The 19,551-nt window shown below is 35.1% G+C and overlaps 15 protein-coding genes and 3 pseudogenes across 18 annotated transcripts, besides 2 other annotated features; 5 read left to right on the forward strand and 13 right to left on the reverse strand.

Moving 5' to 3' along the window:
• Positions 1-15,535: part of a mobile genetic element that runs on past the window's edge.
• Positions 184-400, reverse strand: TVAGG3_0782520 (uncharacterized protein; the record flags this gene model as incomplete). The annotated part of the gene is made up of 1 exon (XM_051246390.1): positions 184-400. A coding segment is annotated over one exon (217 nt), but the record flags the coding sequence as incomplete, so codon positions are not given.
• Positions 423-707, reverse strand: TVAGG3_0782530 (uncharacterized protein; the record flags this gene model as incomplete). The annotated part of the gene is made up of 1 exon (XM_051246391.1): positions 423-707. The coding sequence occupies one exon, from the start codon at positions 705-707 to the stop codon at positions 423-425; it is 285 nt and encodes a 94-aa protein (XP_051081866.1).
• On the reverse strand, positions 736-1,110 carry TVAGG3_0782540 (uncharacterized protein; the record flags this gene model as incomplete). Its single annotated transcript, XM_051246392.1, has 1 exon — positions 736-1,110. The coding sequence occupies one exon, from the start codon at positions 1,108-1,110 to the stop codon at positions 736-738; it is 375 nt and encodes a 124-aa protein (XP_051081867.1).
• On the reverse strand, positions 2,120-2,320 carry TVAGG3_0782550 (uncharacterized protein; the record flags this gene model as incomplete). Its single annotated transcript, XM_051246393.1, has 1 exon — positions 2,120-2,320. One exon carries the CDS (start codon positions 2,318-2,320, stop codon positions 2,120-2,122), a length of 201 nt encoding a protein of 66 aa, XP_051081868.1.
• Positions 3,128-3,429, forward strand: TVAGG3_0782560 (organellar and viral DNA polymerase type B; the record flags this gene model as incomplete). Its single annotated transcript, XM_051246394.1, has 1 exon — positions 3,128-3,429. A coding segment is annotated over one exon (302 nt), but the record flags the coding sequence as incomplete, so codon positions are not given.
• On the reverse strand, positions 4,417-4,866 carry TVAGG3_0782570 (protein of unknown function, DUF4106 family; the record flags this gene model as incomplete). Its single annotated transcript, XM_051246395.1, has 1 exon — positions 4,417-4,866. One exon carries the CDS (start codon positions 4,864-4,866, stop codon positions 4,417-4,419), a length of 450 nt encoding a protein of 149 aa, XP_051081870.1.
• Positions 5,634-5,780, forward strand: TVAGG3_0782580 (uncharacterized protein; the record flags this gene model as incomplete). The annotated part of the gene is made up of 1 exon (XM_051246396.1): positions 5,634-5,780. A coding segment is annotated over one exon (147 nt), but the record flags the coding sequence as incomplete, so codon positions are not given.
• Positions 5,797-6,186, reverse strand: TVAGG3_0782590 (protein of unknown function, DUF4108 family; the record flags this gene model as incomplete). The annotated part of the gene is made up of 1 exon (XM_051246397.1): positions 5,797-6,186. One exon carries the CDS (start codon positions 6,184-6,186, stop codon positions 5,797-5,799), a length of 390 nt encoding a protein of 129 aa, XP_051081872.1.
• Positions 6,655-7,488, reverse strand: TVAGG3_0782600 (uncharacterized protein; the record flags this gene model as incomplete). Its single annotated transcript, XM_051246398.1, has 1 exon — positions 6,655-7,488. One exon carries the CDS (start codon positions 7,486-7,488, stop codon positions 6,655-6,657), a length of 834 nt encoding a protein of 277 aa, XP_051081873.1.
• Positions 7,517-7,810, reverse strand: TVAGG3_0782610 (uncharacterized protein; the record flags this gene model as incomplete). The annotated part of the gene is made up of 1 exon (XM_051246399.1): positions 7,517-7,810. The coding sequence occupies one exon, from the start codon at positions 7,808-7,810 to the stop codon at positions 7,517-7,519; it is 294 nt and encodes a 97-aa protein (XP_051081874.1).
• TVAGG3_0782620 (protein of unknown function, DUF4106 family) lies at positions 8,327-8,862 on the reverse strand (the record flags this gene model as incomplete). The annotated part of the gene is made up of 1 exon (XM_051246400.1): positions 8,327-8,862. A coding segment is annotated over one exon (536 nt), but the record flags the coding sequence as incomplete, so codon positions are not given.
• TVAGG3_0782630 (uncharacterized protein) lies at positions 10,385-10,842 on the reverse strand (the record flags this gene model as incomplete). The annotated part of the gene is made up of 1 exon (XM_051246401.1): positions 10,385-10,842. A coding segment is annotated over one exon (458 nt), but the record flags the coding sequence as incomplete, so codon positions are not given.
• TVAGG3_0782640 lies at positions 11,343-12,392 on the reverse strand (annotated as a pseudogene). Its single transcript has one exon. A coding segment is annotated over exon 1 (1,050 nt).
• TVAGG3_0782650 (protein of unknown function, DUF4106 family) lies at positions 13,744-14,074 on the reverse strand (the record flags this gene model as incomplete). Its single annotated transcript, XM_051246402.1, has 1 exon — positions 13,744-14,074. A coding segment is annotated over one exon (331 nt), but the record flags the coding sequence as incomplete, so codon positions are not given.
• TVAGG3_0782660 (uncharacterized protein) lies at positions 14,544-14,997 on the forward strand (the record flags this gene model as incomplete). Its single annotated transcript, XM_001324393.2, has 1 exon — positions 14,544-14,997. A coding segment is annotated over one exon (454 nt), but the record flags the coding sequence as incomplete, so codon positions are not given.
• On the forward strand, positions 15,118-15,424 carry TVAGG3_0782670 (annotated as a pseudogene). The gene has a single exon. A coding segment is annotated over exon 1 (307 nt).
• A 717-nt stretch (positions 15,536-16,252) lies between the features above and the next one.
• Positions 16,253-19,551: part of a mobile genetic element that runs on past the window's edge.
• Positions 17,818-18,060, forward strand: TVAGG3_0782690 (serine threonine-protein phosphatase family; the record flags this gene model as incomplete). Its single annotated transcript, XM_051246403.1, has 1 exon — positions 17,818-18,060. One exon carries the CDS (start codon positions 17,818-17,820, stop codon positions 18,058-18,060), a length of 243 nt encoding a protein of 80 aa, XP_051081878.1.
• On the reverse strand, positions 18,120-18,915 carry TVAGG3_0782700 (annotated as a pseudogene). The gene has a single exon. A coding segment is annotated over exon 1 (796 nt).

Below are 19,551 nucleotides of genomic sequence, written 5' to 3' on the forward strand. Positions count from 1 at the left end.
CAAAACATCTGAGCTGACTTTCGGACAAAATTGGGACAATGTCAGAAAATTCATCTTTGGTCGGACTGCTTGAAGGTAAGTCCCTTACATGTAAGTAGCTCTGGTAAAGTCTTCTCATTTCTGCTAACTTTTGGAGTATAGCTTCGTAGTTTAGAAGTTTTAATTTTAATTGTCTTATTCCACTCTTTACTTCTAAACGGTAACTATCCATGAGGTCAAGAGTAGCTTTGGTAGCTTTAAGTGGAGCTATCTGTTCCTTGACTCCTGCAATTTTGGTTGCAATTGTGGTTTGAGCTCCTTCAAGTTCGCCGTCTATGTCGTTCTCAACGCCTTCAACCATGGCTTGAAACTCTTCATCGGTCCATTGAGATTGGTGTGGGACGAATTTAACTTGCTTCATTCAAAAAATGAAAAAAATGTTTTTACTCAAAGCGTGCCATGTATATGGCTATAAGAAACTTACCAGAAGGCTTCTTCTTCACATGAGTCTTTGGCAACTTGAGTGTTGGTGTTGGAGTTGGGTCTGGAATTTCAATTCTCTCTCGAGCGCAACAACAGATGTCAGAATAACATTCCCCACTGTCTTTCTTGCCACCATAAATTGTGTATTGACCGAACTTGCATTTGCAGGAAGACCGGTCAATACAAGGTTCACAGTTGAAATAGTTGTACACAAACCTGTTGAGTACGAGTGTGAGTAAAAACATAAAAAAAAGTGAAGTTAAAATGAGATGTTTACTGAACTGGCTGAAGAATTGGTTGGATGTCGCCTTCTGAGGTTATGAAGAACGGCTGTCCAGAGTAGTGAAGTAGTGCTCTGAGAATTTGTGTAATTCGTGGAATTGGGCTCTCACGATATGGAAGTAGTATCCAAGGACGTTTCATGAAGAACTTCAAGAGGGCTTCTTTCTTCACATCCTTAATATCATCGAATGCAGTGCCTTCTGGAACTTGAATTGCAACACCTGTTTCAATTTCCAACTTTAAGACACTATTCTTGGACAACCAGAAGCCAATGGACTTGCTTGGTTTGCACTTGCTGAGATATTCCTTCACGGTTTCATTTACCTCAATTAGATAAATTGCTTCGTCTAAGGGGTCAAGCTCCATACTGAGTCAGTACAATATTGTACTTTTTCAAGACAATGTTGTACTTTTTCAAGACAATGTTGTACTTTTTCAAGACAATATTGTACTTTTTCAGAACAATGTTGTACTTTTTCAGAACAATGTTGTATAAATTCAGTACAATGTCTCTCAAATTTGAGTACAGCTGTACTTTTTCAGAACAAGTCTTGAACTTTTTCAGAACAATGTTGTACTTTTTCAAGACAATGTTGTACTTTTTCAAGACAATGTTGTACTTTTTCAAGACAATGTTGTACTTTTTCAAGACAATGTTGTACTTTTTCAAGACAATGTTGTACTTTTTCAAGACAATATTATATTGTTTCAGAACAAAGACGGTTAAGACACAAACGAATGTCCGACGTCCCACCTACTGAACCCGTTCCACAGCCAGAGGAACAGCATGCTCCAGCACCACAACAGTCTCCTCAGCAACCTCAGTTCCAACAAGGACCTCCGAATTACTACCAATTTCCACCTCAAGGTTACTACCCACCACAAGGCTTTCCAAACTACCCACCACAAGGCTTTCCAAACTACCCTCCTCAACCCATGCCTTACTTCCCTAACCCTTGGATGTTCATGTCAAACCCTCCACCCCAATTCCAATCTCAATCCCAATCGAAGAGAGACCAAGAGTTCGAAGAAGGTCTGAACCGTTTACGCAAAGAGTATGCCACAGCCCCTATGGAAGATGACAGGCTTTCAGTCTCTTCCCTAAGGTCGACCAATTCGACTCGTACCACAGATTCGGTTCGTGACCGTGAAGACTACCTCAAGCAGTCTGAGAGACTCTTCATCTTACAGCCATTTACAGTTGGAGCTCTCAAGAACATGCGCAATTACGAAGGTCAGACACCAGCTGGAGACCGCAAAACAGACGTACTCGCAAGAGCAGTCCAACTGGTCAAGACAAAGACTGAGATAGTCGACTTCATTCTTGCAGCTTGCCCATACAAGTAAAAAAATAAACAATTACGAGTTAAACTTTTTACTCTTTCTTTTCTGAGTTGTTTAGAGCTGGTTTCTCTTGTAGAAACCTTTCGTACTCTTCCATGGTCATGTAATTGCGAATTTGGTACGCAATTCCAGGTTCGTTGTTTTTGAACCTTACGTATGTAACGCTTCCATCCTCCTCAGGGAAGTAAGCTGCTAACATCTGACCAAGTTTTCTCGGTGACTCGGAGCTCATAAAAATGTCACTTTTTAAACGTTAAGTTTTTAGTCTTATTTTACCCTTTGTTTACCCTTTGTTTGTCAAGGTAGTATTGGAGTGCAATTTCTCCAAATTCTCTGTGTCGGAGTTCTTCAGCATTTTCCAAGGTGTACCTGGAGAACTCAAAGAAGTTGTCAAGAAGATACTGCCATGCTGCTCTTCTGAGTTCGTCGGTATTTTGGAAGTGTTGCACCTTCGAGTCTTCGGACATGAAAAAATGACACTTTTTCTATTAAACCGTTTTGGCATTTCTCATGAGTGAGTATAGTTCTCCGAACCATTGGAAGAGAAGAAGTACCCTTGCTGGCAAAAGACAAAAATAGTTGCCTTAGTTGTCATTGCAATTGTACTCGTAATTGAATTCATTGTACTTCTCTTCACGTACATAAAACTCAAGGACGGCATATGCTTTAAGAAGCTACCATCTTACTAAGACTAAACACTTAGATTTTTCAAGCTTGACTTTTTACAATTTGAACTTTGTTGCTGAATTCAATAAAAATATATTTTAGGTGAAGAGGTGAGATTTCACCTCTTTTTTCACCTCTTTTTTCACCTCATGAATTTTCATGATTTCATCGTAAATGTTTTGTCAAACATGAACGTAAATGTTTTGTCGAAACTTCATCGTAATGAGCGTAAATCAGACAAAAATATATTTTAGGTGAAGAGGTGAGATTTCACCTCTTTTTTCACCTCTTTTTTCACCTCATGAATTTTCCCGAAATAAAAAATAAAGTTGGTTTTTTTAAAAAAATATTTTTTTATTTTTATTGTAAGAACATGTTAGCAACAACAGCACCAAACTCTTTAGTCATGAACCCAACTTCAATGTTAGTAGAGATGAAAAGCTTCATTCCTTCTTCATATACTTTCGAAACAACAATCCAGAAGATAAAGCAAGAACTTCTCCAAGGAGATTTAGACTGTAGTGCGAAAGATGAAACAAATGAACAGTATCTTTATGAAATGCAGGATATTATTGACCATCTACCTAAACTTCCTGAAATACAACAACAAAAGCTTACTATTCCTGAATTCGATGAAATAGAAGTCAAAGCAACTGACTCGGTAGAAATAAAGAAGTTCATACGAAAGGTAAACTATGAGTTTCTTGGATTTCATTGCAACCACAAAGTCATGGACAAAGACTGCGATATGGTATATAAAAATGTTTCTGACATATACAAATCTGGAATTTAAGACCTACGACAACTTTGTTTCGTTAGTTGCAAAATGTGTATGGCAGATAAGAGATAAAGATAGAAGAGGTAAGTATGGAATGAACAAATAAACCCAACTTTTGAGTTAAAGAGAGCAATTGACGCCTTAGTTGTTTAGCAGGTAAGGTTTCAGAATATAACGCAAAAATGAACCCGCAATGTTCAAAATGTAAAGCAGCAATGAGGAAATATAACTACTCCGTCAAAGAGATAGAACGTATGCGAAACGACTATGCTGACTTAAAGAAAGAAGTAGAGAAACCAGCAGAAGATAAAATGGACATGTTACATTTCTGAACAAAAACTATCCAACTGCTGACGATTTCCTTCTATCTGACGTCAAGAAGAAGTATAAAGAAACTTTCGGTATCGTTAAAACATTCGATGTACTGACAGAAGAAATAGAAGCTACGAAATTGTTTAGGATTTCAAATATACATCATACAATTCATGTAAAACGCTTATAAAATAACAGGTGAAAAAAGAGGTGAAAAAAGAGGTGAAATCTCACCTCTTCACCTAAAATATATTTTTATTGAATTCAGCAACAAAATTCTGAGTAAAATAATTTTTAGGGCTTGTGTCAAACCGTTGAGTTTTCACAAAATTTAAAAAATAACGTTTACCATGTGAAACGCTTATAAAATAACTGAGGTGAAAAAACAGGTGAAAAAAGAGGTGAAATCTCACCTCTTCACCTAAAATATATTTTTGCTGAAAAATGACCAAATTTCATGAAATTTCTCTAGACCGACTTTTACAGGGGTAGCCAAAACTCATGAAAATCGTGAAAAATAACAGAGTATTTTGACAACTTCAAACAAGTAGAGTAGATGAACTCTTTATTTTTCAAGCTTGACTTTTTACAATTTGAACTTTGTTCGCGTAGATGTGAATTCTGAAAGAAGTATGAGGGTCTTGTATGACTTTGTACTTCTCCCAGAGTTCATGTCTGTCAAACTTACCTGCCATGGACTCTTTCATAAGTTCCATGAAATCGTCTTCGGACAATCCAGGGAAAAGTATGATATCAGTAAGTATTCTTTTAACATCCTTACTTAAACTCTTTGCTGTCTGTACACAAATGACAACTGAGATGTTAAAGTGTCTGAGCTTCTTAAGAATTCGACACATATCTTGTTCTCTGTTCTTTAACAAAGGATGAGAGGCGAAATCATCTAAGATAAGAAGACATCTGTGAGGGTAAGTCTTCCAATCGTAAGATTGCAATTTCTTCGAAATGTATTCTATCTCTTTCTGTTTGTTTCTGAAGTGTTTCTTCTCTAATATTCTCTGCATTTCCTCATTTGGGTCTTTAAACTTCGAATTGACATACTCATTTATAGCATTGTACTTCAAAACTCTTCTTTGGTACTTCTTTATCCAATCTAACAACTCAGAGTCTTTTATACATACTAACTTAGACTTCTTTATAATATCTTTGAACGAATTGACGGTTTGGTCAAATTGACCAGAAGTACTACAAATGACAACTAACTCATAGAATGGGTTCTTCTCATCTAGTTCTTGTTGTTGTGCAGCCATTTTAAGATAAGTGAAAGTCTTACCCGACCCAGGTGGTGCAATTAGACCTGTTATACCATTCTGAGCAAATAAGAACTTGTCATGTATGGGTTTTATCTGAGCATTTTCTAACTTCCTCTTGTTCTTATTTAAAACATTCTCAAATTTTTGTCAATGTCAGCAAACTTTTTTTCTAACATATTTTTAGAAAAATTAAAATTTTTATCTTTTAGAAATGTCTAGCGATTTCGCTATCTATATTCGAGACAAGCTTTTCGACAGCAAAAATCTGTCGACCATAAAATCTTACATAGTGTAAACAAGAAAGGTGAATTTGTTCTAAAGTTCTGTTTCTGGGAATATGACAAGAACCATAAAACATTACAAAGAGCAGTCTTAAAATTTGTCAATGACAGACTTGTTGACAGAGATGACGCCGATTGGAAAGATGAAGTCCAACAAAAGTTCTTAGAATGCAAAGAAGGCACATGCGCTGTTCTTGAAGATGAAATAGAAACAGAATAGAAGAGCTATTAAAGGACAAAGAACTTTTACATAAATATGGTTCTGAGAAATTTGACATAACTCCACCAGAAAAGAAGAAGAAGAGAGAAAAGAAAGAAAAGAAAGTAGAAGAAGAGAAGAAAGAACCTGAACCAGTTCCAGAGAAAAAGAAATTTGACATGTAAAAATAAAATTTTATTTTTAGAACATTTCTGGGTCAATGTCAATGTTCTCTTCCTCTTTAGGAGCAAACACTGGCTTAGACTCTAAAATCTTTTTACCCAATTTACCTTGAACTTCAACTATCTTAGACTCATAATATTCATAGTCGTCTGCTTTCTTTGGTTCATAAGGTATAACAAGTTTGTATGCTTTGCCTTCTTTAAGGTTTGAGAACCTTCTGTCAAAATTTTCTTTGACTGCTAACAAACCTTCTATGTCTAAGTCTTCAAATTTCGCACCATTTTTAGTCACAATAGCAAACTTAACTGGTTCGATGTTCCAAACTTTGTCAAATGTAGACTTTTCAAAATGGTAGAAGTAAACATTCAAATAAGCGAATGGGTCTAGTTCTTCTTTAAGTCCTGACATGTACTTGTTGACTGAGATAATTTCGTCATCTTTTCTATCGGATAAAAAAATATTTTTTTAAAATTTACTCATAAAAAATTTTTCTTTGTATATACGCCGTTCTGTATGTCTAAAAGATTTTTGACATTTGCCAAGAATGTTCGTTTAGAAGCTGCATATAACCATATTCTTGACAATATTGTTTATACGAGTCGTACAAAGACCTTTCATCTAAACACTCAAAGTTAGTCTCATCTATAAACAGTTCATATACACTCTTGTTTGCTTCTAACAATGTTTGTCTTTCTTCGGTATGTGGAATTTGTCTTGGATTGAACTTAGAAATATCTAATGTCATAAAATATGAGAACAAGTGGTTGTAAAAGTTAGGTGTCAAAGTTTCTGCTAAGTCGTCAAAATATTCTGTATCTTGCATATGAGAATCTGACGTTCTGACAACTACATATCTTCTGTCAGAACTTTCTAACTTCATCGGAACAGCGTTGTTTGAAAACCAATGACGAAGTTTGCAACATTTTCACAAACTCTTTGGTCTTTATATTTTCTTTCAACAACTCCAACTTTGTCTGTTATAAGACTCTTCAAAGCATCTGAGTTCAAAACTTTTGTTGTATCTATACTTTGAAGTTCGTTACATACTATAAGTTTCATATTCTCTATTGAAGAGTTAAATTTACCGCAGATGTTTTCTAAGTTTGTCATATTAGGGTTCGAATAGCCCTCTAACAGTTTGCACAAAATATCTGTAAAGAAAGTGTTCTTACCAGTTCCTTGTTTTCCAATTATGATGAGAGCAGTTTCATTTTTAGCACTTGGATGTTGTAAGATGTTTGCAAACCAACATAAGATATACTCATAGACTCTTTCGTTTCCATTGCATATAATTTCTTTGACATGGTCTAACCAAGCTTCTATAACATTTTCTTTCCATTCTACTTGTTCGTATTTATATCCAGTGAAGATAGAATAGAAGTTTGGAGATGGTGTATAGAACTTTATACCTCGAACTGAAAAATCTTCTAACTTTGACAATAAGATATCCCAAGCATCTAACATCTTCATGCCAACTTGTACGACTTTTATTTTCTTAAGTTTTTGTCTACATTCTTGTTCTGAAACTATTGTCGCTCTTGGTTTGTTAAAGACAACATCCCATTCTTTCATGACATAACATTCTGGGGCAGAGTCAACATAAATGACTAAACGTTTCAAATTCTCGACTGCTTTGTTATAGTCTCTAAATGGACACATATTTCTGAAGGCTTGGAAGTCATAAAAATCTGAAACGTCTATTCTGTACATTTTTATAAAAATAAAAAAAAATATTTTTTTATTCTTGACTTTGTTGTTGCATTTGTTCCATTTGTTGCATTTGTTGTTCTTGAGCTATTTGTTGTTGAAGTTGTTCTTGTAGTACAATACTTTCACCAGTTGCATCTTCCAATTCGAAACTTTCTGCCGTCATTGACAAATACATAGGACATAAAAGTTTTACAGGAACAAAGTTTGCGTCGACTAAGGTTAAGTTTATGTTTGCTAAAGTGTTTGAGTTTACTAAAGCTGAAAACTCTGCATTCGAATGAACAATAGGCAAACCAGCAGAGAAAGTGTTGTTTATACGCATGAGTATTTTTGGTCATAGTAGTTTCTGTCGACATTCGAATAGCACTTTGAACCTAAGTTTGAAACAATATATAAAATAGGTGTACTTAAAGTCAATGGAACAGACATTCCTTGTATGACACCTTTTCCTGTTATAGGAAACTGTTGGTAGTAAAAACCAGATATAAGTTTTGTATTATAGCTCATATCGTTTATAGTAAACTCAGTCGGACATCCAAACATAATGAAACCTGCTCTAGTTGCAGCACATGTTACATCCGTCCTTAAAGTATTAAATAAGTCAACAAAACCTGTTGGTGGTATATCTGAGTAAGTATCTTCAAAGAAGTATTTTTTACCATTCACAACAACAAAGTCTTCTGGTGTCAAAAGAGCAAAACAGGCTTTAGTCGTCATTGTGTTTAAGGTTAGTTTACAATATCGTCCTTGAGGACTTTGTAAGTTTGTTGTTATAGAATTATATGACTCAGGGTTTTTAGTCGTAATAGTATAAACCACTATGTCTTCTGCCATTTACTTAGCAAAAAATTTTAATGAAATGTTGTGGTCGTCAAATATTTTTATGACGTCTGGGAAACTATATTTTAAGTTCAACGTTTCACCTCCTTTCATAACGTATATCTTGTCAATGACATTATATGAAACACCACAGCAAGCAATGTCGGGTTCTATTTCTTTGATGTTTATATCGTCTGCCTCTGTCAAAAGTTTCAATAGTTCTTTCAAAATTTCATGAGGTGCGATGACATATGAGTTCACTTTTACAGGGTTGTGTTCGACCAAGTTTAACATTATACCCAAAGCTTGACAAATCTTCTCCTGAGTTTTAAGTTTGTCTTTAAGTTGTTGGTAGTCGTTTCGAATATCTGCAACAGAACTTAAGTCTCTGCTAACTTCAGGGTATGTTGGTTGTTCTTTTACAGGAACTATTGTTATACCATCTTCGTCTTCGTATGGTTTCCCCACTTCAACATCTCTTTCTTTGACATTGACAACAACACTTTGACTGTTTGTTTGAGTTGGTGAATTTAACTTCACATCTGCCACCGCCATTAAACCTTTTGAAACACTTACGCTTCTATTTTTCGGAAATGACATTTTACTTAGAATAAAAAGATGGACGTATTTGAGTATCTCTTCGAATTGAAGCAAAACAAAGTTTACACACACAAACAATACAAGTTCATTGACAGATAGTTCTTTATACAAACAATGGAAAATGTTATAGAATAGCAGTCTTTGCTGAACCAAAATATTTTCATAAAGCAAAGAAAGTTGGTATAACCGAGATGGTGAAAGTTCTTGAAGCAGACAAAAATATAACAACAAAACTGACCGATATTTCTAAAGGTAAGTTTATAATACAATATTATATCAAAACTGGCGTACTGTCAATATTTGACGGAGAGAAGTCAGTTCAAGAACAACTTACTGACCTGCTGCCAAAATCTGCTCGATGGAAGCTGTCGTTATACCAATCTGAGGAGCCCCAGCAGGTTTCATCGAACGAATTTCAAAAGAGCATCTTCCGTGAAAAGTGCTATTGGTTTTGTAAACTTCTTTGCTTTCAATTCATTTGGACCGTCTCTGTCACCAGTATATTGTATTTGAACTGTACCAACAGTTGAAATACCACCCATAAAGTCTTCTGAGTCAGCAAATGGAATGCCAAGCCAAAAGTTTGAACGGTCTCCATTTGTATATTGAGTTTTTGAGCTCCTGTATGAGTCCATACTTTCACATATGGCATAATAGAACTTTGCATTTCAGGGTTAATGGTTGTTGTGAAGTTGTTGTTAAAGTTCATAGCATCTAATGTCAAGTTGTATGACCTCATATCCTCAACTGTAGAATATTCTTCTCTTGGATAGTATTTGCCATCTATGTTTATATGGTATTTAATACCAGGGTTGTAGAAGCAAGAATAGTCATTTATAGTTCGTCTGAACAGTACAAACATAGTATCTGCATGTTTCATTGCAGTTGTTAAGGCAATATCTGTTCTTGCACCTGGGTCAGCACTTTGGTTTCCAACTTCACCTGCAAAGTCTTTGACAGATATTTGGTGTATAGGGAACATAAGTGGAACTGCAATATATTTGGCAGCTAAAGCATTTGAAATATCTGGGTCCAACATATAGACTGCAAGTCTGCTTTCTATTCTCTTGCATTCAAACTTTTCGCATGTGAACTTAACTGGGTCCCAAGCAGTTCCAGCAGCATTGAAGTAGTAGTTTACTTCAGTGTTGAGGTTTGAGAAACCAAAGTCTAAGTCAACTTTGTCTTTGCAAAATTCGGCGAATGACGTTTGATTTGCTCCCTTTACGTCTGTAAGAGTGAATGGGTCTTGTGTTGGTGCAATGACTAAGTTATTTTTGCTTGGAGTAAGTTCGATAGAAATTTTTCCTGCCCAGTTTGGCAAGTATCTTAAAAACCTGAAGATGAGGAAAGATGACAAAGGAACTCTAAGTTTCATTTTACTTTGGTTACTGCTGCTGCAGTTTGTCCAGAAAGGTTAACATAAACTCCTGGAACGTTAGGGTCAAGTCTTCTTATTTTCTCAATAGTTGCATACTGGTCTGTTTGTTCTCTAGCTTGTGGTTGTACTGAGTTTCTCAAAGCGAACCATTCATAGTTTGCCCATGTTACTGTTTGAACTAAGTCAGAGTTAGAATATATCTTATATCCCATGAAAACTTCTGGAGCATATTGGTATCCGACATAGAAAATTCCATTGCAACCTTTCTTGTCAGACAACTTGGCAGAAGGTTTTATTTCAATGTCTTGTTCCACGTATAAGAAAGAGTTGTCAATAGAAATTATATGAAACCTGTCGCAAGCAATATCTACTGTTGTTGAAGAACCTTCTCCAAACTCACCTACGTTTCCATAAGAAACAGCAGTTGTATATTCGTAAGTTCCAGGAACTATTTCTGACCTTCTAATGGCATTGTCGCATTCGTTATACCATTCGGAAACATTTCCATTCATAGCATCCAAAACTGTTGGCGTTATATTCTGAGCGGCGTACATTTCATATGAGTAAAAATATAGAATAGTTGGATTTATATGTCATAATAGAACCCACGTGGACCAAGCTTTACTTTCTTCCTGACTGAGTTTTTAACTCTTCTTTTTCCTTCATTGCCCTCTGCTTGAAGTTGTTGCATCTTTGCATTATGTTCATCTAGTATGTTGCAAATTTCCCATGTCCTTTTTGCCTTTTGGCTCTGGTCGCCCATCTCAGGTAACCTATATCCTAGAAAGAGTTTGTCATAGTCTGTATTTGAGTCTTCGCGTATTGTTTGCATGACTCTTTCCTGAGTTTCGGTTCAAGCTCTTCAAACAGTGCCTGTCCATATGGAATATGCTCGTTTCCAAATATATGTTTTTGTAGCCATTCTGGTTTTCTTTCCATGTTACCAACTATATCTTTTGTGAATGGGAAAGCTTCTACCCAATCTTTCAGTCTTGCGTCGTTTATTTCTGTAGTTGGTTTTATTTTGTCAAGGAACATGTTTTTCAATACTAACATTTCATTTGGTACTGTCCATTTGAGTTTTCTTAAATATTCATCCCTTCTCGGTTCATTGTCTGCAAAGTAAGTTTTTATGACATTTTGTAAACTTTCGTTTGCAAGGTCATGTACAATAGGTTCTCTTCCTTCTCCTCCCTAACTTTCTTTCTAAACTCTTCACCAAATATACCATCTCTATGGTTCTGTGTAGTTCTTTGAGATAAATGTTCTAGAACGTCAGGTGTTATATTTCCATCAGCCATGTTCATTTCATACTGGTCCAAAATATCTGCATCTTTCATATCTTTCAATGGCATTAAAGCCGCGCTGAAAATACCAGCTATATCTGGTTCACCATTGACTTCCATTGCGTCTACAACTTCTTGGAATTGTGGTTGTAAGTTTATGAACCACCTATCCGGGTTAGCTTTATGACCCCATCTCATTGTAGTTCCATCGTCTGCAGAAACAAAAGTAGGTTTGTTTCCATCTTGGTTAGGTTCTGAATGAACTTTAAACAATGTTTCATTTCTATATGTTTTCTTGAAATTTAACCTTTTATCTTCACCGAGTTCATCCGAAGATTGAACGTTAAATGCTCGTAAGTAAAAAGGGTTGTTGTATTTGTGTACATTTTCTTTCAGTCTTCCATTCTATGCTGAATATTTTCATCTGTGTTGGAGTCTTTTGTATGTCGGCAAACATTTTTCGATATTCTTCTACTATGTCAGCCGAATTTTTTTTAGACTCTTGGAAATATTCCATATTCTCCGCATACTCTTGTTGAGGGTCAAGATTTTTCGGCTGTTCCAAATCTTCATCTAGTTCTGTGAAGTTAGTTTCCAAAGGAGGACTTGTTCGTTTCCTTCAGGCTCTTCTAGCTGTTGTTGCTGAACTATTTCTTCCATGTCTGGTTGTATCTGAACTTCTTCCTGTGGAGTTTCTTGTACCTCATCTGCTGGCATTTCATATATTCCGAGACCGTTTTTAACAAGTTCCCTATCTAAGTCATCCGACTCATAAACCTTTCTTCTTTCGTTCCGTCTCTATTTTTTACGCGTTTCATGAAGAGATTGAATTGTCATTTAGCTCTGACATCAAATATCTCGGAGTAAATTCATCATGTCATTTGGATGATATGCTATTAAATCATATCCCTTAGCGAGCTTGTATTTTCCAGGTTTGAAATTATATCCATTTGGTGCTGAGCCATAAAGCTAAATAGGTTCGGGTCAGTATTTCCTTCCTTGAACTTTCTAATAGCTTCTTTATATCTGTCACTAAAGTCAACAGTATCTGGGAAACCATACTCTTCTTTAAGCATTTTTAAGAATTCTTGGTTTCCTTGTTCTCTACTTCTTTTATGTCCTTGCTCTTTTGTGGTTGTTGTTGTGCAGGGTTTTGAACTGTTGGTTGCTGTGTGGTTGTGTTGTTGTGCTGGTTGTGGTGGTTGTGTTGGTTTTGAACTGTTGGTGTTGTGTTGTTTTGGTGCATGCCTGTGTCTGTGTCCATGTGACGATGTAAATGTTTTAGGTAGTCCTGGTGCAGGTGCTTCTCTTGGAGGGTTTGGTGGTATATAAGTTCCACCAGCTGGCACATATGTTCCATCTGCAGCGTAATGTCCTACCTGACTTTTCGTTCTTAAGAAAGCATTTACTAGGTCTGTTTTGGTCTGTTGTAACTCTTTTTCTTGACTTTTCACAACAGTTGCTCTAACGGCGTCATAGGCACTTTGAACTGCCTGTCTCGTTGCTGCATCTGTTATTTTCGTCATATTTTGTGCTACTTCTTTTAACTCTTTGTCGAAACCTTCAGACTTCAGTTTCTTTCCAGATGAGAAGTCGTTCACTTGTTTCACCTTACTATGAAGAGCTTCGAAGGCGTTCTTAAAGTCAGCATTTGTTAAAGCTTCATTTGAACTTCTTCATCCGCTTGTATTTTTGTCCTTATTGACCCTATGAGCTGGGCTGCTTTAGCGTTGGCTTGGGCATCTAACCATCATTGTTAGCTTTTATATTATTCTGCGCTTTTCATTGCCTTTTGCATAGCCGCGTCGTTATTTTTACTTTCTTGTGCTAAGTTTTCATACTGTACGGTTTGGTTTTGCAACTGTAAAAGTTTTTCTGCCTTTACATTTGCTTCAACTTCTTTTTTATACTCATCGCTATCCATATATGTCTTCAGGGCTTTTTGTTTTATCTCTTCATCTTTCAGTATTTTATATTGAGTAGTATGGTTTTTCAAATTTATGACATCTTGTTCCATTTTTGCTACTTCTGCTGCTTTTTCTGACACTTTTTTCGCATATTCCTCTGTACTTAGTTCTTTCAGTTGTTCTTCTTTCTTCTTTTTCTCTACGTTTAACTCATTTAGTTTCTTTGTGTGTCTGTCATATTCTAGTTTCTTTTCGTTTTCACTTATTTGCTTCTGTATGTCTATGTTTGACTTTTTGACATCTGTTATTTGATTTTTGAGTGAACTCAAATTCATTTGACTTTGAGGGTTATATGCTGTTCCGTCTGCAGCTCCACCATAGCCTGCCATTTTCGCTAAAAGTGCCGCTCTTAAACCTCCACTCTGTGCACCAACAACTCGGTTTAAAAGCATAGGATTGCTTGACATTTGTTGCAACATAGTGGGGTCATTCAGCATTTGTTGTTGCAACTGTTGTTGTGGTGTCAGTTTTACTATTGGATGTTTCAATGCTCTCTTCCTCTTACGTATATTCTTACGTAGCTTACGTGGCATTTTAAGTGAAGTTAAAAAGCGGTTTTTGACAGATGTTTATATGACACTTTTTGTTCAGCACAAAAAACTACTCGGTCAAAGTGTTGTCAGTTTTGTAAAATAACCGTCTATCTCATTCTATAAGGGGAAAGTCTTCTCAAAGTATACTTCCTTGGAACGCCTGTAACTTTTCCTGTAGCGACGATAGACCCTTACTTGTCCAGACAAAGCTGTACTATTTTGAGTGCTCTACAAAAAAGTCAACGGCGACGACTCTCAAAAACCGTTGTGTAAAAAGTTTTACCGTTGGACAAAAAAGTATGTATAGAAAAAAAAAACGTTTATAGTTCATTCAATATTTGAGATGGAACGGTTTGCCAACGGAGACCTTTCAATAAAATAAAAAAATAGAGGGGGTTACCGTTGACGAAAACGGTTTATTTTAAACTTTTCTATGAGTAGTCCGAAAAAAACAGTTTATTTTTGTCTAATGGAAGCCAACATTAACAATTCTCAACCGCTAACCAAAGCCAAAGCCCCACAACCTCCAAGAACTGGCACAGCTGTTAGAATAACCGCCAAAAAGTCTAACAGCGAATTAAGAGAAATTCTTCAACAAATTTGCTCTAAATATCTCAAAGACGCCGAAGAAAACACACAACCAGACGCTATATACAATACTCAGTTCTGTGAAGTTCTGAACAAAGCAATTGCTAGTTCAATTGAACTTACTAAGACAATTCCAAGTCCAATTGAGCTTAGCGATGTCTTAGTTCAGTATTTTCCAACATTTACTAAGCTCATAATGTTGAGAACTTTATACCAAGTTCGTCAAAATCTTCCTCGTTACATGCAACGGTCATTCGACAAGAGAATTGCCGAATTCCAAGTCTTTAGTTACGGATATGACCAAGATGAATACACTGACGAGTTCGGAGACAACTGTACAAAATGGTTTGACTGCTATACGACTACACAATTTGAATTCGACTTTCTCGAATTCAACGCAGCAACCATTTATATCATTGCTCTTTACCTTTCCGAACAACAACAAGACCTCGCAGATGGAGATGTTGTTACTGTCGTCATGGAAACTCCTGAACAATTCGGAAAAAAGAAGTCTCTAATTGCCAAATTTGTTCCAGGACATCAGCTTTTCCAACGCACAGAAGTCTTCTGTATTCCTGGAACTAAGTTCTTTGTCAGGAGCGAACTCAAAGAAAGATATAATGTGTCATTCAATTACACATTATATAATGTCTTCGACCCAGAAGAAGACTTCTTCCCAGAAGCAATGGAGGAGGAAGAAGAGGAGAGGAAATACAAGACTCAATCCAAGAAGAGTCCTCCGAATTCACACCAGAAGACTAACAATTTTCCGAATAAAAACCTCATTTTTTACTAAACATCTTCGGGGCTAGAAGGGGCGCAGCCCCTGGAAGCCCCACTGCCTTTTTTTTTTTTTTTTTTTTTTTTTTTTTTTTGCCTCAAATTATTTGTAGTGATATATTTTATTATTTAATTAATCAGTAAAAGTTGCTATAGAATTGAATTAAATCAATTCGTTATATTTTCAGAGGAGATAAAATAATAGAAAAGAAATAATATGCTCTATATCTAGTATATATTAATATGTATTAAAATTATTAATATTTTATTCTCCAGAATAAAAGCTAACTTCAGAAATTTTGAGCTTTATCTTTAATTTGATAACTACTCAATTTCAGTATATTGTTCTTCTAATGCATTATAATAGTCTTTGATTGCATTTTCTACATTATAATCAATTATTTTTGAATTTTCAATTACACTCAAATCTCAAAATTTTTCATAACTATCTTAGAAATTCGAATAATTTAATTTTACTCGCGATTATACTCAATGGCAATGCATATAAATTCGAGAGGATATGATTGACCCCAGCGTTTACTTTCATAATTTATGTTTAATGTAAACGATACTCAAGACTATTTTAGATCCACTTTCAAATATTTTTACCAGTTAATGTTTAATATGAAGGATGACCAATTTGATTGTCAAATTTTTACGTACTTATGTATTTTAATCATAAATTATCTGTTTCCAATCCATGTGGTCCTTATTTGTAAAAGGGCGTTTCTAATTTTTTGTCCAATATGTTTTCAAAAGAAATATTAAAGTCAGAAATGCGTTTTATATTGATTGAAATAATCATATTCCAAATAAAAAAAAAAAAAAAAAAAAAAAGGAAGTGGGGCTTCCAGGCACTTCGTGCCTTCTAGCCCTGATGATGTTTTAGTATCAATGAAGTTTTTATTCGGAAAATTGTTAGTCTTCTGGGTCGAAAACATTATATAATGTGTCGCTTTTCACAAATTATATATGTTTTCATGCTTTGTCACTTTTCTGTCACTTTTCGGGGAAAAACATTTTTATTATTATATATAAATGAATTTTACAAAACCTCCGTTACCGTTCTTTGGAAATAAGAGTAGATGTAAAGATATTATATTGAGAGAACTTAAGAAACTACCGAATGGTCTAACATTTGTAGATTTGTTCGGTGGAAGTTTCTATATATCCCATTTGTGTCATATAATATTCCCAGACTCAAAGATTATATGCAATGACTTCGACAACTATATGGACCGTCTCAAACATATACCAGACACAAACAATATATTGAAAGAGTTAAAAGAAAAGATTCAGATAGGTAAGATGGAACGTATACCATTAGATAAGAAAAAATATTGTGAGAGAGGTTTTGAAAAAAGCAGAATATATAGACTGGGATAGTATATCTGCTAGACTATTATATAGTGGTTCTATAAGAGTTCATGACATTGAAACACTTATGTCAAAAGTTTTATATCTTAACTATACAAATGTTTTCAAAGAGGACATAGAAAAATATATTGAGGGTATAGAGTTTGTGAGATGTCATTGGACAGATTTGTATGAAAAATATAAAGACAAGGAAAATGTTTTCTTTATAGTGGACCCGCCGTTCTATAACACATGGGATTTTCAATACCAAGTAGACTGGACTTTGAGAGACTCTTTAGAAACTTTAGACGTTATACATAACCATCCATGCTTTTACTTTACATCCGATAAAAGTGGTTTGGAAACCGTTATGAGATGGTTAGAGGACATACATGACTATGAGTTTATATATGACAAGATAGAATATGAGAGAGGTCCTATAAACTGGAGAAAGTGTCATAACAAAGAAATTTTATTAGTAAGTAAATGTGGTTTGAAATCGGACTACTTGTTTTAGGTTTTTTCCATTGTGTCATTTATTTATTTGACGTGGCAGAAAAGTACAGAGAATATGAAGATGAACCAATGCCTGCAAATGTTCAGTATATGTACTCGTAAGAGATATTTTTATCTAATATTAAATGGACGCACAGAACTTAGCGAATGCACAGCAACCTGGAAACCAAACCCAGAGAATATTCCAAATGAAGTTAGAATACAAACTGCAATGGCAAACTATGGTCAAGTGCCAACAGATGTACAAATGCAAACTGCCATGTCAAATGACGCTGCGTTAGGTTTGCCACCATGGTATGCAAATATGAGATGGAAAGAGTTTTATACAAACCCTGAGGTGGGATATAAACAACTTTATGCAGATGACGCGAACACAGGAGTTGACCAGAATATGTTTTCTACCAGAGGAGAACAGAATGTATGAGCTCCAGTTAAAGAATGCTATGGAACTCAACAGGAAACGTAAGAGACTAGGCGGACATTAGATTTTTACATATAGTAAAATGGGTTTCTTCAGTAAGATAGGAAACTTCTTTCGAAATGTTGGAAGAGGTATATGGAATGGAATAAAAACCGTAGGAAGAGGAATTTGGAACGGTGTCAAAAATATTGGTAAAAGGGTAGGTCAGTTCGTTGGTATTATACCTAAAGACCCTGAACCAGAAGAACAAGCTCCTGTTATACAACAGCCTGAACCTGCACCACAGTCTAGTTGGCAACCAAATCCAACACCTCAACCGTATTAAAAAATTATATTTTTACCGTTCGATAGTAGTTGTATATGAAACTAAGTTCTAAGTAAAACGCATGGTATAATGGAATTATTCTTTTTCTTCCATCTGTAGTAAACCATACTTGAAAGTCTGAAATACTTCCACTTGGTGGTTCGTATAACTTTGTAGGTTTTTTCGTAAAAGTCATTTGCCAAGCATAAGAAAGAGTTTTGGGCGCCAGAAAATGAAGCATGAACAATAATAGCAGCTGGGTCGAAAACATCTTTAAATAAATATGGTTCATCTCTTGCATATCGACTGTAAATATTTGCTAAAGGAAGTTCGACTTTCTGATTTAACATTCTTTGCAAATAATACCATGACATTGCAGTGAATTCTGTATATATTTGTTCGTCTTTATTTGGATTGTTTTTCGTAGATTTGAAATGACACTTGTGAATTTTGTTTGTCATATACAATTCTCACATAAAGTGTGCTCTCGGTATTTGCATATTCATCAGCATATTTTGCATAACATGAATTTATTTTATCTTCTATATTTTTTAACGCAGTCTGTAGAGAAGATGAAAGGTCAACTTGTATTAGCTCAATTTCTTCCCACATTTTTCGTTTCCCTTCAGATATATAATCTATATGAAACCTTACAATAAATGGAAAACTTTTATCTTCTACAGACACAAACTTCATTCTACGAAAGCCAATAGCTTTTGTGACAGATGGGTCTCTTAGCCATCTTAATGGGTAGTCAAAACGATAGCCTTCATGCTTTACGGTCTCTGTCTCAAACTTTTGACCGACATTAGTAAAAAGTTCATCTAATGGTTTAGTTGTAGCAACTCTTGAATTTTCTTTTTCTATTGAAAGCATATTTTATCTAGAATAAAAATGTCAAATGAAACAGCGTCTATGAGAGAAATACAACACAACCGACAACTCATTATGCAAGCTCTAAATAAGAACACAACAAACTTTTCAAACTATTCTAAGATATCTGAGTCATTGAAAGAAGGAAACTTAAAACTGACATTAAACCCTTTAACAGATGAGTTTCTATTTCAAGACAATAAGAACAATACTGTCTGTATAAATCCAACAAAAGGAACTTTAAACGAGAAACCTATAAATGAACTTCTTTTGAAAGCAGATGTTGACAACAAAGCTGACAAAGAATATGTAGACGATGCAATAGCAAAAGAAGAAGAAAGAGCTAACAATGCTTATGCAACAAAAGAACATACTCATCCTGAACTAGCAGACAAAACATATGTTGACAATAAAATGTCAAGTGAAGTGACAAGAGCTGAAAACGAATATTCTAAAAAGACTCATATACATTCTATATCTGAAATAACAGACTTACAAGAAACCTTAAACAGGAAAAGTGCCGTTGGACATACACATACCATTGCAAATATTACAAACTTACAAGAAACCTTAAACAGTAAAAGTGCCGTTGGACATACACATACATCTTCTGAAATAACAGACTTAAACGTTAGCCTT

The sequence above is a fragment of the Trichomonas vaginalis genome, chromosome VI (assembly GCF_026262505.1).
Source record: "Trichomonas vaginalis G3 chromosome VI, whole genome shotgun sequence".
In the NCBI taxonomy this organism is placed as follows: Eukaryota; Parabasalia; order Trichomonadida; family Trichomonadidae; genus Trichomonas; species Trichomonas vaginalis.